Source organism: Mandrillus leucophaeus, unplaced genomic scaffold (assembly GCF_000951045.1).
Source record: "Mandrillus leucophaeus isolate KB7577 unplaced genomic scaffold, Mleu.le_1.0 Scaffold148, whole genome shotgun sequence".
In the NCBI taxonomy this organism is placed as follows: domain Eukaryota; kingdom Metazoa; phylum Chordata; class Mammalia; order Primates; family Cercopithecidae; genus Mandrillus; species Mandrillus leucophaeus.
Genome location: NW_012101454.1, coordinates 665222 through 683232, shown reverse-complemented (window position 1 = coordinate 683232; position 18011 = coordinate 665222). Strand labels below are relative to the sequence as shown.

At 37.0% G+C, this 18011-nt stretch overlaps 1 protein-coding gene across 2 annotated transcripts in view; it reads right to left on the bottom strand.

Annotated features, from left to right (window-relative positions):
• Positions 1 to 17788, bottom strand: part of COL1A2 (collagen, type I, alpha 2) — a 37054-nt gene extending 19266 nt beyond the window's left edge. The window contains exons 1-23 of one of the 2 annotated variants that reach the window (XM_011974671.1): positions 17249 to 17788; positions 14596 to 14606; positions 13958 to 13972; positions 13281 to 13316; positions 12069 to 12161; positions 10721 to 10774; positions 7727 to 7771; positions 7581 to 7634; positions 7435 to 7488; positions 7074 to 7127; positions 6603 to 6656; positions 6035 to 6088; positions 4459 to 4503; positions 4113 to 4166; positions 3968 to 4012; positions 3524 to 3577; positions 2609 to 2707; positions 2421 to 2465; positions 2208 to 2306; positions 1732 to 1785; positions 1498 to 1605; positions 1091 to 1144; positions 864 to 962 (exon numbers count right to left, since the gene is read on the bottom strand). In XM_011974671.1, coding sequence (XP_011830061.1) covers positions 864 to 962; positions 1091 to 1144; positions 1498 to 1605; positions 1732 to 1785; positions 2208 to 2306; positions 2421 to 2465; positions 2609 to 2707; positions 3524 to 3577; positions 3968 to 4012; positions 4113 to 4166; positions 4459 to 4503; positions 6035 to 6088; positions 6603 to 6656; positions 7074 to 7127; positions 7435 to 7488; positions 7581 to 7634; positions 7727 to 7771; positions 10721 to 10774; positions 12069 to 12161; positions 13281 to 13316; positions 13958 to 13972; positions 14596 to 14606; positions 17249 to 17318 — 1350 coding nt within the window. In that variant the 5' untranslated portion in view covers positions 17319 to 17788. Of the gene's footprint in view, positions 1 to 863; positions 963 to 1090; positions 1145 to 1497; positions 1606 to 1731; positions 1786 to 2207; positions 2307 to 2420; positions 2466 to 2608; positions 2708 to 3523; positions 3578 to 3967; positions 4013 to 4112; positions 4167 to 4458; positions 4504 to 6034; positions 6089 to 6602; positions 6657 to 7073; positions 7128 to 7434; positions 7489 to 7580; positions 7635 to 7726; positions 7772 to 10720; positions 10775 to 12068; positions 12162 to 13280; positions 13317 to 13957; positions 13973 to 14595; positions 14607 to 17231 lie in introns of both variants that reach the window. The other variant, XM_011974670.1, reaches the window with a different exon arrangement.
• Between the last annotated feature and the right edge of the window lie 223 nt (positions 17789 to 18011).

Below are 18011 nucleotides of genomic sequence, written 5' to 3'. Positions count from 1 at the left end.
GCCTCAGATTAACTGAAGTCTAACAAAGGCACTTTTTCCCTCCACTTTTTGTTTGTTGCCTAAAGTAAATCATTCGGAATATTAGCTACTAGCTGGGAAGTGTGAAGAGTTCTGAAATTTTTCTTCTATTTTTTTGTGGCTTTCCTTTTACAGAAATTTAGTGCAACTCACCCATTTATAGATATCTTAAGAAACTGTTAAGCAACATGCTATATGGGCAAAATGTATCACGTTATTTACCTCATAATAGAAAAACTAACACTTTTAGCAAGCAATTTCCAAAGTGGATTTCTTATTGCTATATTTGGTGTCCCTATTGCTTGTTTATGATACAATTACAGTTGATATTCACCCATAAGAGATTATGGAGGCAAAAAATTACTCTATTGCTATGGATTAGTGTGTCTATGGACCTAGAGGTTATTTCTCCATAGCTAGTGTGATGCTGAATACATTATAGCACTTTGTGATTGCTGGGAAAATGACTTCACTTATGAATCTAATAAACGAATAATGTATAGTCCTAATACATTTCATGAACACCTTATATAAAACTCACAAATTAAGATAAAAGATTCATGCTGATAGGAGAATCAACCTAATTTGGATATATTAAAATAGATCTGTTCTTCCAAAAACCTCATAGCCATTGTATCAAGTAATAAATAGAAAATGTATGAACTAATTAAATACATGAAAATATCTACTGAGCTTTGATAAAGTTAAGTTAAAAATGCGACTGTCAGCAAGACTACTAACAAATTTACTTTTGATGTTTTTATTGTTATCTTCAATATTAACCAACCCTTTAAAGAAGGAAGTAATGCCAGGTGTGGTTTGCTCAGAATCAGTCTGAAACTTACTCTGGGTCCCATGAGACCGGGCTCCCCAGGGCGACCAGCATCTCCATTGGGGCCTCGAACTCCAGCAGGGCCACTTGCACCACGACTACCAGGAGGGCCCTATTCAAAAAAAAAAAAAAAGAAAAGAAAAGAAAAAGAGATAGAGGAGGAGGATGCTAAAGCTAATGACACAACCACCACGAGAAGCATCAAGTTCCTTTCTAGGAAGTAAGTGATGGACAGCTTACCATGACGCCAGCTCTGCCATCAGCTCCAGGAAGACCACGAGAACCAGGACCACCCTGCAAGAAAGTACATGAGGGAATTAAAGAAATCTCTGGACTTTGATAAAGTAGAGTTTGTTAAAATAGCATGATCTCCTTACAGGGGAGATACAGACACAAACCAATGCAAAACACTTCACCCAACCCCTAGAGGAATTCTTAGATGAGCATCCTGCAAAAGTAGGTCAACATTGTTTCCAGGCCATTTTGTAACATATTAAATTGAGAGTCACTGATTTAATAAGGCAGATGGAAAGCAGATGCTTTTTTTGCCTAAGAAAATAGAGTCAGTAATTTTGACCAATTCCCAATGAAGGGGTGTCATTATCTGCCTCTGATGTGTTTGGATGTTGGGAGCATTTGAAACCTACTCTCAGCCCAGGAGGTCCTGGAGGGCCAGCAGATCCAGCTTCCCCATTAGGGCCTCTCTTTCCTTCTTCACCACTGGGACCAGGAGGACCTTGGGGCCCAGCAGAGCCCTGTATAATGAAAACAACAAAAGAAGAGGGAGTAAAAAAATAATTTTTATACTATGTCCAGCTGGAGAAACTGGAATTAAAAAAAAACAATTAACTTTATAAAATTGTGATGATAGAGCTACTTACGGGCTCACCCTTGTTACCGCTCTCTCCTTTGGAGCCAGCTGGACCAGGCTCACCCTAGGGTTCAATACAGAACAGTGGTCAAATGACAAACATGTTGAAACTCTCTTGCAGACAAATCTCTTAGAATATTTGTGGGTCAAGGTAAAGAGAAGCTCAAGTTCTCTAAGAAATGTACCCAGTTCATATTTAAATTGCCTACAGGGGAATGGTATTGGTCAAAGGGACAAAACTGATACTGTAGAACTTTGCCTCATTTACCTTGAGGTAATGATCGAAGATAACAGGAGGGGAGTGTCTGTGTGCAAATAGCAGACGGGAGTGTATATACATACACTTACATAAGAAATATAAACTAAAAACGCTAAGGAAGAGAAAAATACGAATAATAAAACTACAAGTGGAAGTCTAGATAGTGATGAAATAATGGCAGAGCTGGTATTTCAGGATGATGAGAACCCACAGTCATGACCACTTACAACAAGTCCTCTGGCACCAGTAGCACCAGCAGCACCAACAGGGCCAGGAATACCACGGGGTCCAGGGAGGCCAGGAGCCCCAGCAACACCGGGAAGGCCCTATGAAGGAAAATGCAGTGTGGTCCATTAGGGAGGTGATGGACTGTAGAGGCAGTACACATTAAATGCCTTTAAAATCATAGCGGCACATTTTAGCTACACAGATATACTCACTGCAGCACCCTTGGCACCAGTGAGGCCGTTTGCTCCAGGATTACCCTATGAGGAAAAGGAAAAGAGAAGGATATCAGTTAATTGGAATATTTCTGTTCTGCTTTGACCCCACCTTCATTCTTCTTCTTCTCCCTACTCTACCTTCGTTTTCTTCTACTCAATAAAGGTTAAAGACAACGGTTACTTACAGGAGGTCCAACGGGGCCGGAGAGGCCTGGAAGACCCACTTCACCGCGGGGACCAGCGGGACCAGCAGGACCAGCGTTACCAACAGCTCCAATTTCACCCTAAAAGAGGAAATTAAACCAAGGATTTAACCAGCAAATAATGAAACAGCATAAACAGCATATCTGTTTTTTTTATTTATTTATTTATTTATTTATTTATTTATTTATTTTTGAGACAGAGTCTAGCTCTGTCGCCCAGGCTGGAGTATAGTGGCGCGATTTCGGCTCACTGCAAGCTCCGCCTCCCGGGTTCACGCCATTCTCCTGCCTCAGCCTCCCAAGTAGCTGGGACTATAGGCACCCGCCACCACGCCCGGCTAATTTTTTGTATTTTTAGTAGAGACGAGGTTTCACTGTGGTCTCGATCTCCGACCTCGTGATCCGCCCGCCTCGGCCTCCCAAAGTGCTGGGATTACAGGCGTGAGCCACCGTGCCCGGCCCATATCTGTTTTTAAGATGTCAAGTTTTATGAAAATTGCAATTACTTTTCTTATCTGTTTTATTACAGCAAGATTTTGAGTTTGGTTTCCTATTTTCCTTGCCTGGTTCTGCCATCTTGGCTACTGTTACTACCTTCCCTCTCCTTTTGTCTCTGTGATTGACTCTGGTTCTCAGTCAGTCCTAACTAACTTGGGAGAATCAATTTCCATGTTGCCATCTATATCGATGGGCACAGTGCACAGTGTACAGTGCAGAGAAACGATCTACTTCAAACGTAGAGTGAGAAAACAGGTCATTCTATGTCCATTTTGAAGGGAAGCAATAATTAAGGTAATTGTTTTGTAATTATCTCTCTATCTGCAAACACAGTTCCAATCTTTCACATCACAGTAAAAAGTTTATCAAAGTAGTGACAATGGTCACCAGTGTTTTTACCTTGGGACCAGGGGCACCTGGGAAGCCTGGAGGGCCAGCAGACCCAATGGGACCCTGAAATCAAAGCAGAAGGTGATAAGAAATTTCCTCCAAGTAAATTAAGGAAACAATAACAATGACAGAAGATCGAAGTTGCTTACAGTGGCATGACACTATTTATATTAGTAAAGAAAAAAAATTGACAGCCAGTCTGTTGTCATTAGGATCTCATCAAAGTCAAGACATTCATGGTATCCAGGGTGGGGAGATTTTGCTTTACACATCAATCAAAAGTTCAGGTACTTATAAATGGCTTACACTACGTACAAATGGAGCCTTCAAAAGACCTCACAGAACATTTGGTAAAGTGTCTGAAATGATGCTATTTCATAAGAGATTAGTGAAGAAGACAGCTCCCACCCCACATTCTCAACTCCTTTCAAATTCCCCAGTGTCAAAACTTACAGCAGGACCCACGGGACCCACACTTCCATCACTGCCACGGGCACCCTAGGAAGAAAATAAAGAGGAAGATCAGGTGGAAACTTAAATGACAGTCATTAGAAGATTTTTTAAAAGGATGAAACTGAACAGAAATGGAAGCACTTACAGCAGGGCCAGGGGCACCAACACGTCCTCTCTCACCAGGAAGCCCACGGGCTCCCTAGAAGCAGAAATATTTTCAATAAAATCCAGAATGCTAATTTAAAAAATGTCACAGGCATCATTTGCTTTGTTCAATTTCCAACCTGTACAAGAATAACACTAAAAATAAATAAGTTGCCTTCTAATTCCAACTAAAGAGTAGTGGATTTCTTTTAAGTATCAGAAGGCTGTTAGAAAAATATCAAAGAATACAATGCTGAAGAATACAGTGATTAGCAAGAACATTAAAGAAGTTCCATCTCACAAAGAGTGTACACATTTAAATTTACAATGAAGTAGTCAATACTTACTGTTTGACCTGGAGTTCCATTTTCACCAGGGGCACCAGGTTCACCCTACATGGAGAAGAAGGATTGAGTTTTTGTTCATTAAATATAACAGTTATTTTTCCTGATAGTGCAATTTTACCCTATTTTTTCACTTTGAACCATTCATATATTTCGTAACATTTCTTACACATATAGATTGTTTTTCAATTATGCCAGACACACAGATTTTAAAATGTGCTAACATGAGTTTTTATTCAGATAGTACCACATGTCCAGGTTCTAAGGAAATGTGGTTAGTTGGGTGTACCTCCTCCCCAATTTCTCCCTTAGATTCTGGATATCAATTATATATTAGAAACAATATCATAAAAAGAGATGGTGAAGGATAGATTTACTTTCAATGTAACCATATTTATCCTCTTTAAAGTTGTTTTGAACACTCAGTGTTACCACTTTCATAAAATGTGCATGAAAAATTGAAGCTTCATAATATTTTTTAGAGCTATCATGTTTATTTCCAATCTATACTCTTATCCTGAGTAAAAACCAGGGTACTAGTAGTAGTAGTGGGATTTAATACTATGGCACATGCAAAAGAACTTTTCTTAAAAATAATCTGATTTTGATATAGGGGAAATATGGTTTAAGAGACCTCATAAGGACCCTTCATTTCCAGGATTCTATGTGAAGTCTATTATTTGGGAATAAGCATTGAAATGGCAGGGGGAGGATCATTTCTAGCCTATGACTTTCTAACCTCTAGATGTGTGACTTTGGGCAGGTCAATGGCTCTCACTAAGCCTCAGTTTCCCACCTCTGCAAAATGAGGGGGTCTCCAAAGCTCCATGCAGCTCTAACATTTTATGATACAGTGATTAGTAGTCTGAGCTGTTATATCGGGCTCTTGGGAGAATGAGTTTGACCTTATCCATTTGTGTGGCAGCTGGAAAGTTAGAACAGATTCTCCATATTCATGTTCATTTCTGGTCCCGCTAGTATTCGTTACTCATTAATTTGTAATTACGTTGGTATTCACTTTAATATCACATTATCTCCTTAATAGGAAAGAGAACATTTTATAGTTGAAAACGCTGTCAAAGAAGAGCCTAGCCAAGAGATAACACACTTCTGAGACTTTAATTACCTAATTAAAAATTTTTTGAGTGTGCACAGATAAATCACAGGAAGGAGGTTGAAAAGTGTATAGTGACATGAATGTACCTATCTAATTAGTGTGTGGCAAAGGAGAATTTACAGTTTAAAATAATAGAGTGTTCTAATCTCTGATAATATGTTTATTTACTTTTATTTTGGCTGCAGAGAGACACTGAAATTACAGAGGGAGGAAAGAAAATGGAAGAAGAAACTATTAATATTATTTTTGTCTCAATTGTTTAATAGACATTGAATTAAATAAATATTAATAATTGACCTTTTGTCACAGACTCTCATAGTCCCCATCATTGAGGGATTTGAAGTACAGAAAAGAAAAAAACTTTTTAGAATATGGGTAATCTTCAGTATAATATACTTTTTTGGAGGTCATGGGGAATTTCAATCAAGTGCTTAAAAACAGTGCTTCTAATTTAATATTTACCTTCACACCAGGAGCACCGGGCTGTCCCTTCAATCCATCCAGACCATTGTGTCCCTGAAAGGCAAGCCTTATTATAAAATACTGTTCCATGATAGTGTTTGGTCAAATAAAAATTGTATATCTTTGCCGTTAATCTCTCCAGGGTGAATCTTGTCTGCTGCAGTAGAAAGAAGTCCAGTGTTCTGGGTCCCAGCAAACTTAGTCTATTGCCCTAGATAGGTCACTTAACTTTCCTGCCATTGAGAGAGAAGGATGGAGGACTAAGTGCTCTCTCACATCTTTTCCATCCTTAATAATTTTATGATATTCAGATGGTTGTAAATAATAAATAATATGTGTTCCATATAATTTTCTCTGTAGTGAGCCTGTTTTTTGGTTGCTATGAACAGACTGAAAAAATTGCACCCCACTTTACTTTCAAGAAATCTGACTCTTTAACTCTTTCTTCCCTTTGGCAAACTCCAGGAATTTGAAAGTGAATATATGTCATCCAAGATTTTAAACATACTTGAGTGTTTTCCAAAAATTAATAGGCATTTTCTCTCATCTGAGTAAAGAATGTGCTTACCCTAATGCCTTTGAAGCCAGGAAGTCCAGGAGTTCCAGGGAAACCACGAGCACCCTTAGAAACAAATGGAGAAGATGGTGAATAAGGTTTTACCATAAATAAAAAGATAGTTACTTCTTCCCTCCAAAGTATTTATTCTCACCAAAGTTCAAGCTTTGAATCAAAGTCTAGTATACCTTTAAGCATGGAACGACAAATTAACCTACTCTAATGTAACTAAGAATATGGTGTTTGTAGAAAACACAATTTAGTTGCTTATAGTATGCTTGCTGTCATTAGTATTCCATTATTTGCATGAATAAAATGTATATGCATTTTTTTTTTTACTAGGCTCTTTTCTTTGTTAGATGCCTCCGATTCGTGTCATAAGTTTGGGTGACACCTATGTTGTCATTTAGATTGATGCTAGTTTTAGCAACTATCTTATAGGCCTATGATGTTTGTGCTATCTACCAATGTAAAAAGTCTCACCTGTGGTCCAACAACTCCTCTCTCACCAGGTCGTCCGGGTTTTCCAGGGTGACCCTAAACATGAAAACATCGTACAGTCAACTTCTTCTTGGTAAACTATCAGACAAAATGGGGCAAATCTTGGTTTTTACAAAAGGGGAGAAAGTTATCACATAAAAATGTGGATCCAGATACATATTTAATATTTCCCTTAACATAAGCAGGTTAGTTAATGTTTCATTAAAATATCATTTCCCATGTATTAAGAGTTCTTTCAGGCATATTCAGCTTTTGGCAGAATACTTAATTTGAATCTAGAAAATCTTGTTGAGGCAAGAGTATTTAAATAGCATTTTGAAAGTGCTTAAGAGTAAATACTTACATCTTCACCAGCCTTGCCAGGAGGGCCAGCTGGACCACGAGAGCCTGCAGGACCCTAAGAAAATGGGAGACCCATCATTTCGTTAAGGTTATATTCATAAACTCCCAGGAAAAAAACTGATCACAAAGGTGGAAAAAGGTACTCACAGTTTGACCAGGTTCACCAGGCTCACCAGCAGGTCCTTGGAAACCTTGAGGGCCCTAAAAGAAGAAAAGAATGTCATACTCCAAGCCTTTATTTCTTAATTCTCTGTCTTTTTACATAAGAGGCATAATAAACTTTCAGTACTTACTGGGGCTCCAGCTGCACCAGGAGGGCCTCTAGGTCCCATTAAACCCTGTAAAGAAAACAGATATATCAATAGTTATCACTGATAAGTGGTCATGGTGTTGGCTGGCATCAGATATGACCAACTTAGCAGTGCCATAGACATTTTGTGATGGACAAACAGAATTGTTGTGGTTTTATTCCATAGTTTTTATTTCTTCTGAGGAAGAATTTAAGGACTCAAGCTTCTTGCATTAGTTCTGCCCCTTTGCTTTTCCTTTTCTCCCAATCCAAATCAATAGAAATCAGTGAGAATTAGATGGGACAGTCATAAGTTCCTTAAACTTGTGCACGATTGGGCATATTCAGATTGTTCTGATGCAATGAAGGGCATCAGTCTTTGCACAAGTGCAGAATATACAATTGTCTTATATGCAGCAGATGAAGCATTTCCATTTGGATTTTTTTGATCATATGTCATCTTCCTATGTCATATTTAGCTAAGAAATTGGTATTTTTATTGCCACAAAGGACATAAATTGAAAAGAATCAAAAGTCCTTCTTAATGATTAAAGGGAAGTTTGTTATAACCTTATTGCTCCTCTAAGGGTTATTGGTGACTGATGAAAATGTCAAACAAAAGTGGATGTAATGAGGGGTGAAGGAAAAATAAAATATTATTGAAACAGCCTTCTGGAAAAGTCTATTATATTATATTATTGTTGAAAATATGGCCCAGATGATGGAAGATTGTTTTTCCCTTTGTTCTTCTGTAGCACAAAAGTAGGGTAAAACAGACTGTTACTAGTTCATACACTAAAAACCCTTTCTTGACTCCTCTTTGCAGTAATCAATGTCTGTGTAAGCTCATCTGTAGGGTCTGTTCCTCATAATGCTGAAAATATTTCATGTACCAGTCTCAAGTAATTTGTTCATGACATCAGCCGTGGGGACTCTGCAGTCAAACCTACCCTACTATATTAATGCCTAGAGTGAAATAACATGGATTTTATTTAAAATGTATGTCATTTTAATTATAAGAATTATTCATTTGGTTTTAGAAATTGCTCCAACATTAAAAGAAACTGTCACTTTTCAATCACAATAGCTTTTTAGGCATATGTTAAAAAATAATTTTCTTTGACACCAGGAATTTCTAATTATATTTGTTTATTTTTTCATGTATTTGCAACAATTTCATTTACATAAAATGTAGTGTATTTCGTGGAGGCTGTGAGACAGTATGATTACTCATTAATTCAGAGAAGAACCCTGTGGGATTTTATAGTTATTGATTTTCCAGCATGGAGAATTATTTTAATACTTTATATTTAATACTAATACTTTATTGCTGCCTATCTTCCCTATTTGTGAAACACATATCTGTTGATTACATATGTCTGTGCATGTGTGTGGATGTGCAAGCTTAAATTATATTTCACCGATATTTCAAAGTAAAATACTCTGCTTTATGCCCCTAAGACAGATGTTCCAAAAACAGGGGAATCTGAAATCCATATTAATTTTCCCAGCTTAGTGGGCTTTTTAAAAATGACATTTAGTGGCTCTTTACTTTCCACCCTTTGCTTCTTCTTGAGATATAGGTACTGCTTTAAAACTGACTAATGTCCAGCATTAGGTGAAACAGCTAATTTCAAATATCCAATATAAACAAAGCCAAAATAAACGCTCTACTTTTTCATTTCAGATATGAACATTTTAAATTACCAGAAAAAATTAGGGAATTAGAAGTCATCGATTAAAGGTAGATTATTTCTCAAGTGAGAGTTCTAATCTACAGAAAATATTATCTCACCCTTAGAGTATATTAGCTTACTGTGGGCCATTAGCTCCAGCAGAACATCTTCTTTTGAAGCTACAGCACTAAGTGCACTGCCCAGGTAAAATTTACATTTTAAAGACCATGTTGACTTTGGGCAGATAAATACCTTAGTTTTGAAACAGTTAATTAAAATCACTAAATTGCATGTGTGTGTGTATACATTCAATTTTGTAGTGCTTAATCAACCTAACACTTTGACTTCTGGCAATTTTTCCCTCTATTTCATATATGCTAGTACACATTTCGCATGCTCATATTAGCATTTTTCCCTTCAAACATCTCTAATGCTTGTTAGAAGCTTCGTTTGTTAATAGTCATCATCATCATCATCATATTGGGAATGTTTCTAAGCGGTGCTCCACTGATAGGGTATGGTGCTGAATATTTGTACTGAGTGACATAAATGCTAGATTTTTACTCATACTCTATTCTGTATTGATTTACAATCAATAGACTAAAAAAGAATTTTTTTTTGGTCAAAATATAGAAAAAGAAACATTTCCTATATTGTTAACTCCTTGAGGAGGGATCAGAATCTGTCATATTTCTTGTAATTTCCCCAGTTCCTAATACCGTTTAGGGCCCATTGAAGGTACCCGATTAATATCCATTGACTAAATGAGTGGTTTATTCAAGGACTAGGTACATAAACCATGATGTCATCAAATATTAGACATCTTGTCTGGCAGCTAGTTCTAATTATGTCATTAGTTACCTGGACGACCTTGAGAAAAGGACTTAAACTCTCCCATTTTAAAATGAATTAGCTGGACTAGAACTTGTTGATCCTTTCCAACAAGTTCAGAGAACTTAATAAATAGTTCTGTGTCTCTAAGTGTTGCTTAAAATTCTAAGCAATGCTAAAGAATATTAAAAAAATTAATCAGAGTGATTACTGTTTTAAATTAAATTTATTTGCTCAAATTATGATTACTATATCCAAAGATTATTTCTTGAACATAAGTATATGACCTATCTTAATGAGGCACTTTTGTAAAGAAAAGTAAACTCCTTAACTTATGTTTTCATAAATTTGAAGACAAAAAGAGTTGTTTTTATATCATCTAAGTATTGAGTATTAACTTAGGTAGCTAAATAAATGGCGTTGTAAAATGTGACATACAATGAATTCTTTATTTAGTAAATTTTTTGGCTAAGATAAACAGATAAGCATACCATTGGTCCAGGGCCAAGTCCAACTCCTTTTCCATCATACTGAGCAGCAAAGTTCTAGAGGAGTAAAAAAAAAAATATATGTATATTATATATATATATAATATTTTTAGTTACTAGCCATGTCGTTCATTTTCTCATTTTACTTGTCAATATTTTTCTGTTGTTATTTAAAAGAGGGGAATGCTTTTGATATAATTATTAGTTTAAAATTCTATATTGAACTAAATTCCTAAAAAGTCAGGAGAGCTGTACATTTAAAACTTGGCCTACATCTCTTTGAAATGGAGAACTTCCCTACTTTATTTTTTGAGCCCTTCTTCTGCCTTAACTCAGTGTCTCCACTCCCACCTTTTACTTCTACACTGAGGAAGGAAAGCTTTCTAAACTTTTAATGTTACTAAGGGCTCCTGATAAATTAGACAGAGCTCAAGAGGACATCTTCGCATTTTCACCTGTTGCCCTTCCCCACCGGAGCTACACAAAATGACTAAGGGATCTTTTTCTTGCCTGAGTTTCAGGAAGGATATAAAGAGTTTTCAAGTTTAGAGGAAAATTAAATTAAAATGCCCCTTGGAAGATAAAACTTTTAAAAACTAGTTCACAGTAATAACTTTACTGTTAAAGATCTCTCTTATAGTGGTAGCTCTATTAAAGAAGCTGCTTTTTAATGCCCTTCATAGATAAGCAATCATAATAAGATCTTTGGGGGAGAAAGGTCTTATTTTACTGGCATACAGTTGGGTGTTAGAATCAGGCTTCTGATTCATAGTGCTAACCAATTAAGCAAAATGTTTTCCTTCCTGCAGTGAGGCCATTTGGCATTCATACCATTGTTAAAGACATAAAGCTAAAAGAAGATATTAATGAAAAAGGGAAATGTACTTTTCTCAAATTAGTTTCAAGCAAATTAAACCTAAAACCGCTTTGAATGTTGGTTCAGCAGACTTCAAGTCAAGGAGAATAAAAAGCGTAGGATGTTTGTGAAATTGCTTAAGATCAGGGATTTCGCGTATGTAGTTCAATCTAATCAAACTCTTTAATTATGTAACACCTCTTATTTGTGCCTTACTGATAAAAGATACTAAATCTCCAAATTAAATAATGGTAATGATGGCCACAGCTAACTTCAGCGCACACAAAGACCAGTCCTGTAATTGACAAGGGCTCACAAAGAGAATGGGTAAAGCAGAATCTTGAGTGAAGAAACCAAATAAATGAAATAAAATATACTAATTTTCAAATAGAACAATTATCCCTTAACTGCTAAAAATAAATTCCACAATAAGCCTTCTTTCAACAGAGAGAAACTGAAGTTAGCTAAAAGTTAGCAATACTTAGGACACCTTACCCCACCAAGACCAGGGGGGCCAGGAGGACCAGGTGGACCAGGAGGGCCTGTGGGACCATCTTCACCATCTCTGCCTGGGGGGCCTGGTGGACCCTGTTATGTAAAAAATGAATAAGGTCAGGTTAGACAGGCCCTGTAGAAACCTAAGAATTATATGTGGTAAGATCAGTTGTTTAGACCTTTCTATGTGCAAGTAGGGTGGAAATTTAATATACTATATTTGTCATTGGTTGACATTCACTTATGAGTCTATTTTAGAAAAAGGGTTAATAACTCTCAAGATATCACAGGGTAGCTTTCCTAAAGAAGTATCTCAGCCATTGAATATTAATTTGTACTGAAGCTCCAGTATTCAAATATAAAAATTATAGCCAAACAGTATGGTTCTGTGTGCTTCACATGTTTAACAGTGCACAAGGATTTACATTGTATTGTTATTTGCCGATCTCTGACTGTGACAAACTTATTCGATAGTTTTGGTATGTTACATGTGAATAAATTAATTGATATGACAGTTAATAAGGTTGCTTTATCATACGATAGAAAATCCTGCAGATTTACTATCATTAACTACTTGTGTTATTAAAATAATTAACTGATATAATTCTATTTCTAATAAATTGTTTGAGTGGAATACATGTAAGTCTCCACTTCCTAACAGATATAAGATATAGGTATTCACATATTGGCAAAAGTGTTATATAATGCAAAACCACACAGTTATAAATGTCAAATAGGCATTGCAGGGAGATTTAATAATGCCACAAATAAAATGTAAGCCTGACTTGTACATGTATGAATTTGAGCAGAGAAACATGTTACTGACTACTAATTCACTATGATTTCCAAGCTACCTAAGGGATCTTACTTCAAAAGCAAACCAAATATGTTAAAGAGAGGACTGTGGTAGTAGATAGATACATTTTCATTATGCATGTGTTGGATGGGTAAATTATAAAGAAAGTAGGCCATGCAAATAATATGACTGTAACAGTTTTTCTTTTTTAACGGTAATTTTGACCTAAAACAAATATTGATTATACGTAATAATACTCATTCACTTCTTCTGCAGTGCATTACCTGTTTAAAGGGGTGTACAATTATCTGGATACATAATATTCTTATAAATTGCCAGTTGCCGGTTCCTATAGTTTCTAATATATAGCTATTCAAATATGGGGTAAAGCCCTTTATAGTTCAAAAATTACACACCCTTTCTCCACGTGGTCCTCTATCTCCGGCTGGGCCCTACAGGAAAGATACAAACAGCACAATAATAAATGCCTAAGAAGTAATTTCCAGTGAATAAGCAAATCATTCTTGATAATAATTAGTTGGTAAGACTGATCTAACTACAATGTTATTAGATACTACATAAAAAATCGACACAATGCAATAGATAAAAGTACATTTTTTAATTGTAATTATACATAATTTTTTTCAGCTGGGGGATTGGAAGCTGCCACAGTCTTCAGCTATTGGGTTAATACTATGCATAGCATTTGAATAAGATGATAACTGTAGGTGAAATGACCATTTTGTTACATTTTTAACAGCACATTTATATAGTCAAAGCTCTTTAAAATAACTTTTTTACTACCTATAATTAACATAATATGCTTTCCATCTCCAGAATAAAAACAAGTCATTTTTTTCATTTTGTATGTAAATCACCAGTTTGTATCACATAAATGTAATTACGGATGATTCTGGAAGATAATTAAACTTTGTTATCGTAAACATCAAAGCTACTTTATTTTATGCTTTAGCTAATGCATATTCATATGAGCAAAATTTTGATATTTTCCTTCCATAGTCTACTATAAATTTAGTTAAATTATAAGTTATCCCTGATAATTTTAGATGTTTATGGAATATTATACTCTTACCTTTCTTACAGTTTCCTAGAAAAGAAGAAATCAAAGATTATTATGAAGAAAATTGTATATATATTTTAAAACAGCTTCCATTTTGACGTAGTAAACAAATATACCTTCACAATTCATTACATTATGCATTTACTATTATCTTAGTTTAACATTTCAAACTACAATTTAAAATTTTGCCAATACATCAAATAAAAATATGTACCTACAGAACAAAAAATACATATCAATACTTACCTGTAATTATGCCTCAAATTCAATTCACGAGCTAAGAATGTGTTAACAATAAATGCTTTTGCAAATGATTCCAAAGGAGTGAAAAGATTCTCTAGCTCAGTGAAATCTTCTGCTTCATAGTAGCAGATCCTAAAACTCAAACTTCTATTGGATTATTTACTCTATATTTCTTATGAGTATTTTATACACTTAGTCTTATTCAGTAGCCCCGCCTATTTTGGAAAATTGGGTGGGTACTTTCTAAGGCTGCCAGAAAGGTTTTGACTATCAAAATTCTTCACAATTTTCTTGGGAATCTAGGATGGTCAATATTAATGTAACTTCTTCCCTTCCAAGAGAAGACATCACTGTAGCCAAGGGAATCAAAGTATTTTTTAAAAAATTCTAAAAATAATTTTACTCACCTCTTGTAAAGCTGTAGATAAAAAAGAAAAGATAGGAAATAATTATTAGTATCACCTCATGGATCAATAGCAATAATTAACAAATAGAGAGACAAGTTTATAAAATTGAGCTACCTAATTAAAGGACCTATTATATATTTTATTAAGAATATTTTAATGACTTGGAAATTATGCAGGCCAAAAGCATGGCAGGGATCAGCAGGGTGATTTGTTTGCAATATTAATATGTAAATATATTTTGAATTAAATTGTTAATTATTTACTATTGTATAAATGCTGTGAAATACTAATGTGTCTGAAGGATATTTCGAATACTTAGCAATTAAGCTGGTAAAGTGCACAGATGAATTGCTGAATGTAAGACAAGATTAGTAGATTGATGAGGAAGTAATTTATAGCTTAATCCATATTTAATACCTAAATATCTAGAAAAGGTAAAATTTAGGAAAGTATGCTACCTTAAAATTCTATATTGAAATTTGTTTTTTATAAAACATTGAAGTAGACTTACTTTTTTATAAAACATTGAAGTTACCTAGTACTTCATTGAGTTTGTACTGTTCTTAATACCCTTTTTCAAAAGGTCTAATTTGCACATTATTAACTGTGAAGATGGATTAATTCAGACATCTGAATTTTGCTTTAAATTAGTTCACTTAAATTAGGTAAGGTCATTTTACCAATATGTATCATTTTTGTCCCTGAGAAAGAGCTTTGTATAAATGGAAAAACTGTGGATTAAAGATCTTGAAAAATAATAGAAAAAATAAACAAAAGTACTATCCCCCCTTTTGCCATAATTGTTATAAGTCCTTAAAGAGTGAATTCCTCTCCTACAGTATAAAAATTATCGGTTAATACAGGATACAAGTGTGGCCAAGCTTGCAATAGGATGAATCACCCCTAAAATTGCTTTAATGAGGTGGCCAAGAAGTGCGTTATTTGAAGTGAGAACATCTGTTGCAACAGTCACAATTCAGGAGGGTGGACCACATCCAGCACTGACATTTAAGGGCAATTTATGAGAATTACTGTTAAATTACAAGAATGATATGTTTACTTCATTGTGTCCATCAATAGGAAGAATAATTATGCCTGACTTTATTAACGGAAGCCCTTATGATTTTGGAAATTTGCCTTTTAATTACTCAGACATGGACCATTTTGAAGAATGTGTGTTTGATAACATTTATTCCAGAGTGTGGTTGGTTGTTGATCAGAAGGTAAGTTGCCTTTGTACCTTCAAATTTCCCTAAGTCTGCCTTCATTTTATTCTCTAGGAGCCAACTCTTTCTTCCCACTCTCAGATCTCATTAAAAATATGAACTCGGTAATGTGAATTTGTTCACTGCAATTACTCCTTAGTATCCACAGTATGTACACTAAAAGTGAATGAAGGGGGAAGAGACAGACAGACACACACACAGACGCGCGCGCGCGCACACACACACACACACACTCATTAGTAATTATGCGGTAGTAGACACCGTGCTATGTGGTTGGAACAACTTTTTGGAGTACTGGGTGTGGTCAGACAATACCATCCCCCGTCTAGTCAATATCTTTGTCTAGTACTTTGGCAGCCATTTTCAAGATGAAAACGGACTGATCTTCTTCATTCTATCTTGATATGAAAGTCTGGTCATAAAACCTAGAGCTGGAAAGTGGCCTTGGGGTCCCCATAATCTCTGTCTCACAGTTTAGAAAAGGCCGTTTGACTTGCCCAAGGTCACGCAGCAAATTGGTGTCAGAGTCATGGGAAAAACCCCGGTCTCTTGAGTCTCTTGTCAGTGTTGATATTTCTCAACTTGCTGCATTAATAACCTTTGATTATCACTGGGAACATGTCAAAGGGGTAATTCTCGGCTCAACAAAATTTAGAGCAGATTTGAGTTTAAAAATGTTACCATTTCCATGACTAGAAAGTGAATTGAGACACTTATATTACTTTTCAGAAAGTACCCATTCCAAGTAGCATCCATTCTTCTTTCCAGGGTTCACTGACTAGCCACTGGGAAAGGCTCCAACCAGAAATGCTAATCATTAATCTGTATAAACCCATAGAAGCTTTAATTGGGATTCCATTTGCTTAAGGCCCTGTCCCCTGTACTTTCATTTTCCTTCCTCCAGAGGGCGCCTTATAACCATCATCATCATCGTCATCCTCCTCCTCCAGACAAGCCTTACAATGCCCAGAAGATAAAAGCTCTTGGGAGGTGAGTTTTATGTTACTCAATTGAAGGACTTTCTAACGCAGGCCTCAAGTTTTACAAGGTGGACATCAGTGCGGTTATGGGGCCTGTGGGGGTGGAGGACCTTGACTTCCTCCACCACATTGGTGGTTAATATCTCATCCTTAGGGAAAGACCTTCCGCTCCCTTTGGGGGTTACCAAGCTGAGGATCCAGATCGAGTTAACTGTCTCACTCTGAACTTAGAAGAAAAGTTCCCTAACTTTTGGCGAGACTTTTATGTTTTCATTTTTTAAAGTAATTTCCATGTTTCTTATCAAATCCGGCGTTTTCCCACATGCCTAAGAGTTTGCCCTCCAAGTGTGCCTGGAATTCAGGTTACAGGTTTTCCTTTTCAGGGCAGGGTGCCCTCCCATCTAACCTCTCTCCCCAGTCTCCCCCAAACAAGCTGAAGGCACTTACATTGGCATGTTGCTAGGCATGAGGTTACTGCAAGCAGCAACAAAGTCCGCGTATCCACAAAGCTGAGCATGTCTAGCACTTAGACATGCAGACTCCTTGTGTCGCAGAGCCCCTGGGTCACCGGCGGAGGTATCACCTGGCGGGCGCGGGCATGCAGTCGTGGCCAGTACCTCCAACTTAGCCGAAACCTCCTGCTGCCGTGGTGCTAAAATAATAAAGCCCGGATCTGCCCTATTTATACGGCAAAAGTTTCCCTGGCCCGAGGGTGCCTCCAAAAGGGCCTCCACCAATGGGAGGGCTGGGGTTGGGGGCCCGGGCAGCCACAGCTGGGAGGAGCCTGCGGGGGCGCAGAGGAGGGAGCGAATGGGGGAAGGGACGTGGCCACGGGGCTGGCTTCTTAAATTGGTTCCATTCTTTTTGAGGACGTGGACACTTTTGAGGCTTTCAAGGGAAACTCTGACTCGCTGTCTGCATACCTCCGCCCTCCCCATCCTCCCGCCCTCCCCCGCCCTTTCCAAGTTTGGAAACATTATGGGACACGTCGGAGTGCTCTGCAGCCCCGACATGGGCAGAATGTGCAGACCTCCGGGCGGCCGAGCAGCCAGAGAGGGATCGGGAGCCCAGCGATCAAAGCAGGAGCTGTCCAGTCCTGCCTCACCTGTGCCCTGTAGGCCACCTGTAGGGTGGAGGGCTCCGGCCGGAGCGGAGGGGGCAGGGAAGGAGGGAGGGAAGACTCGACAGCGTGGCGCAGCCGGAGCCGCCT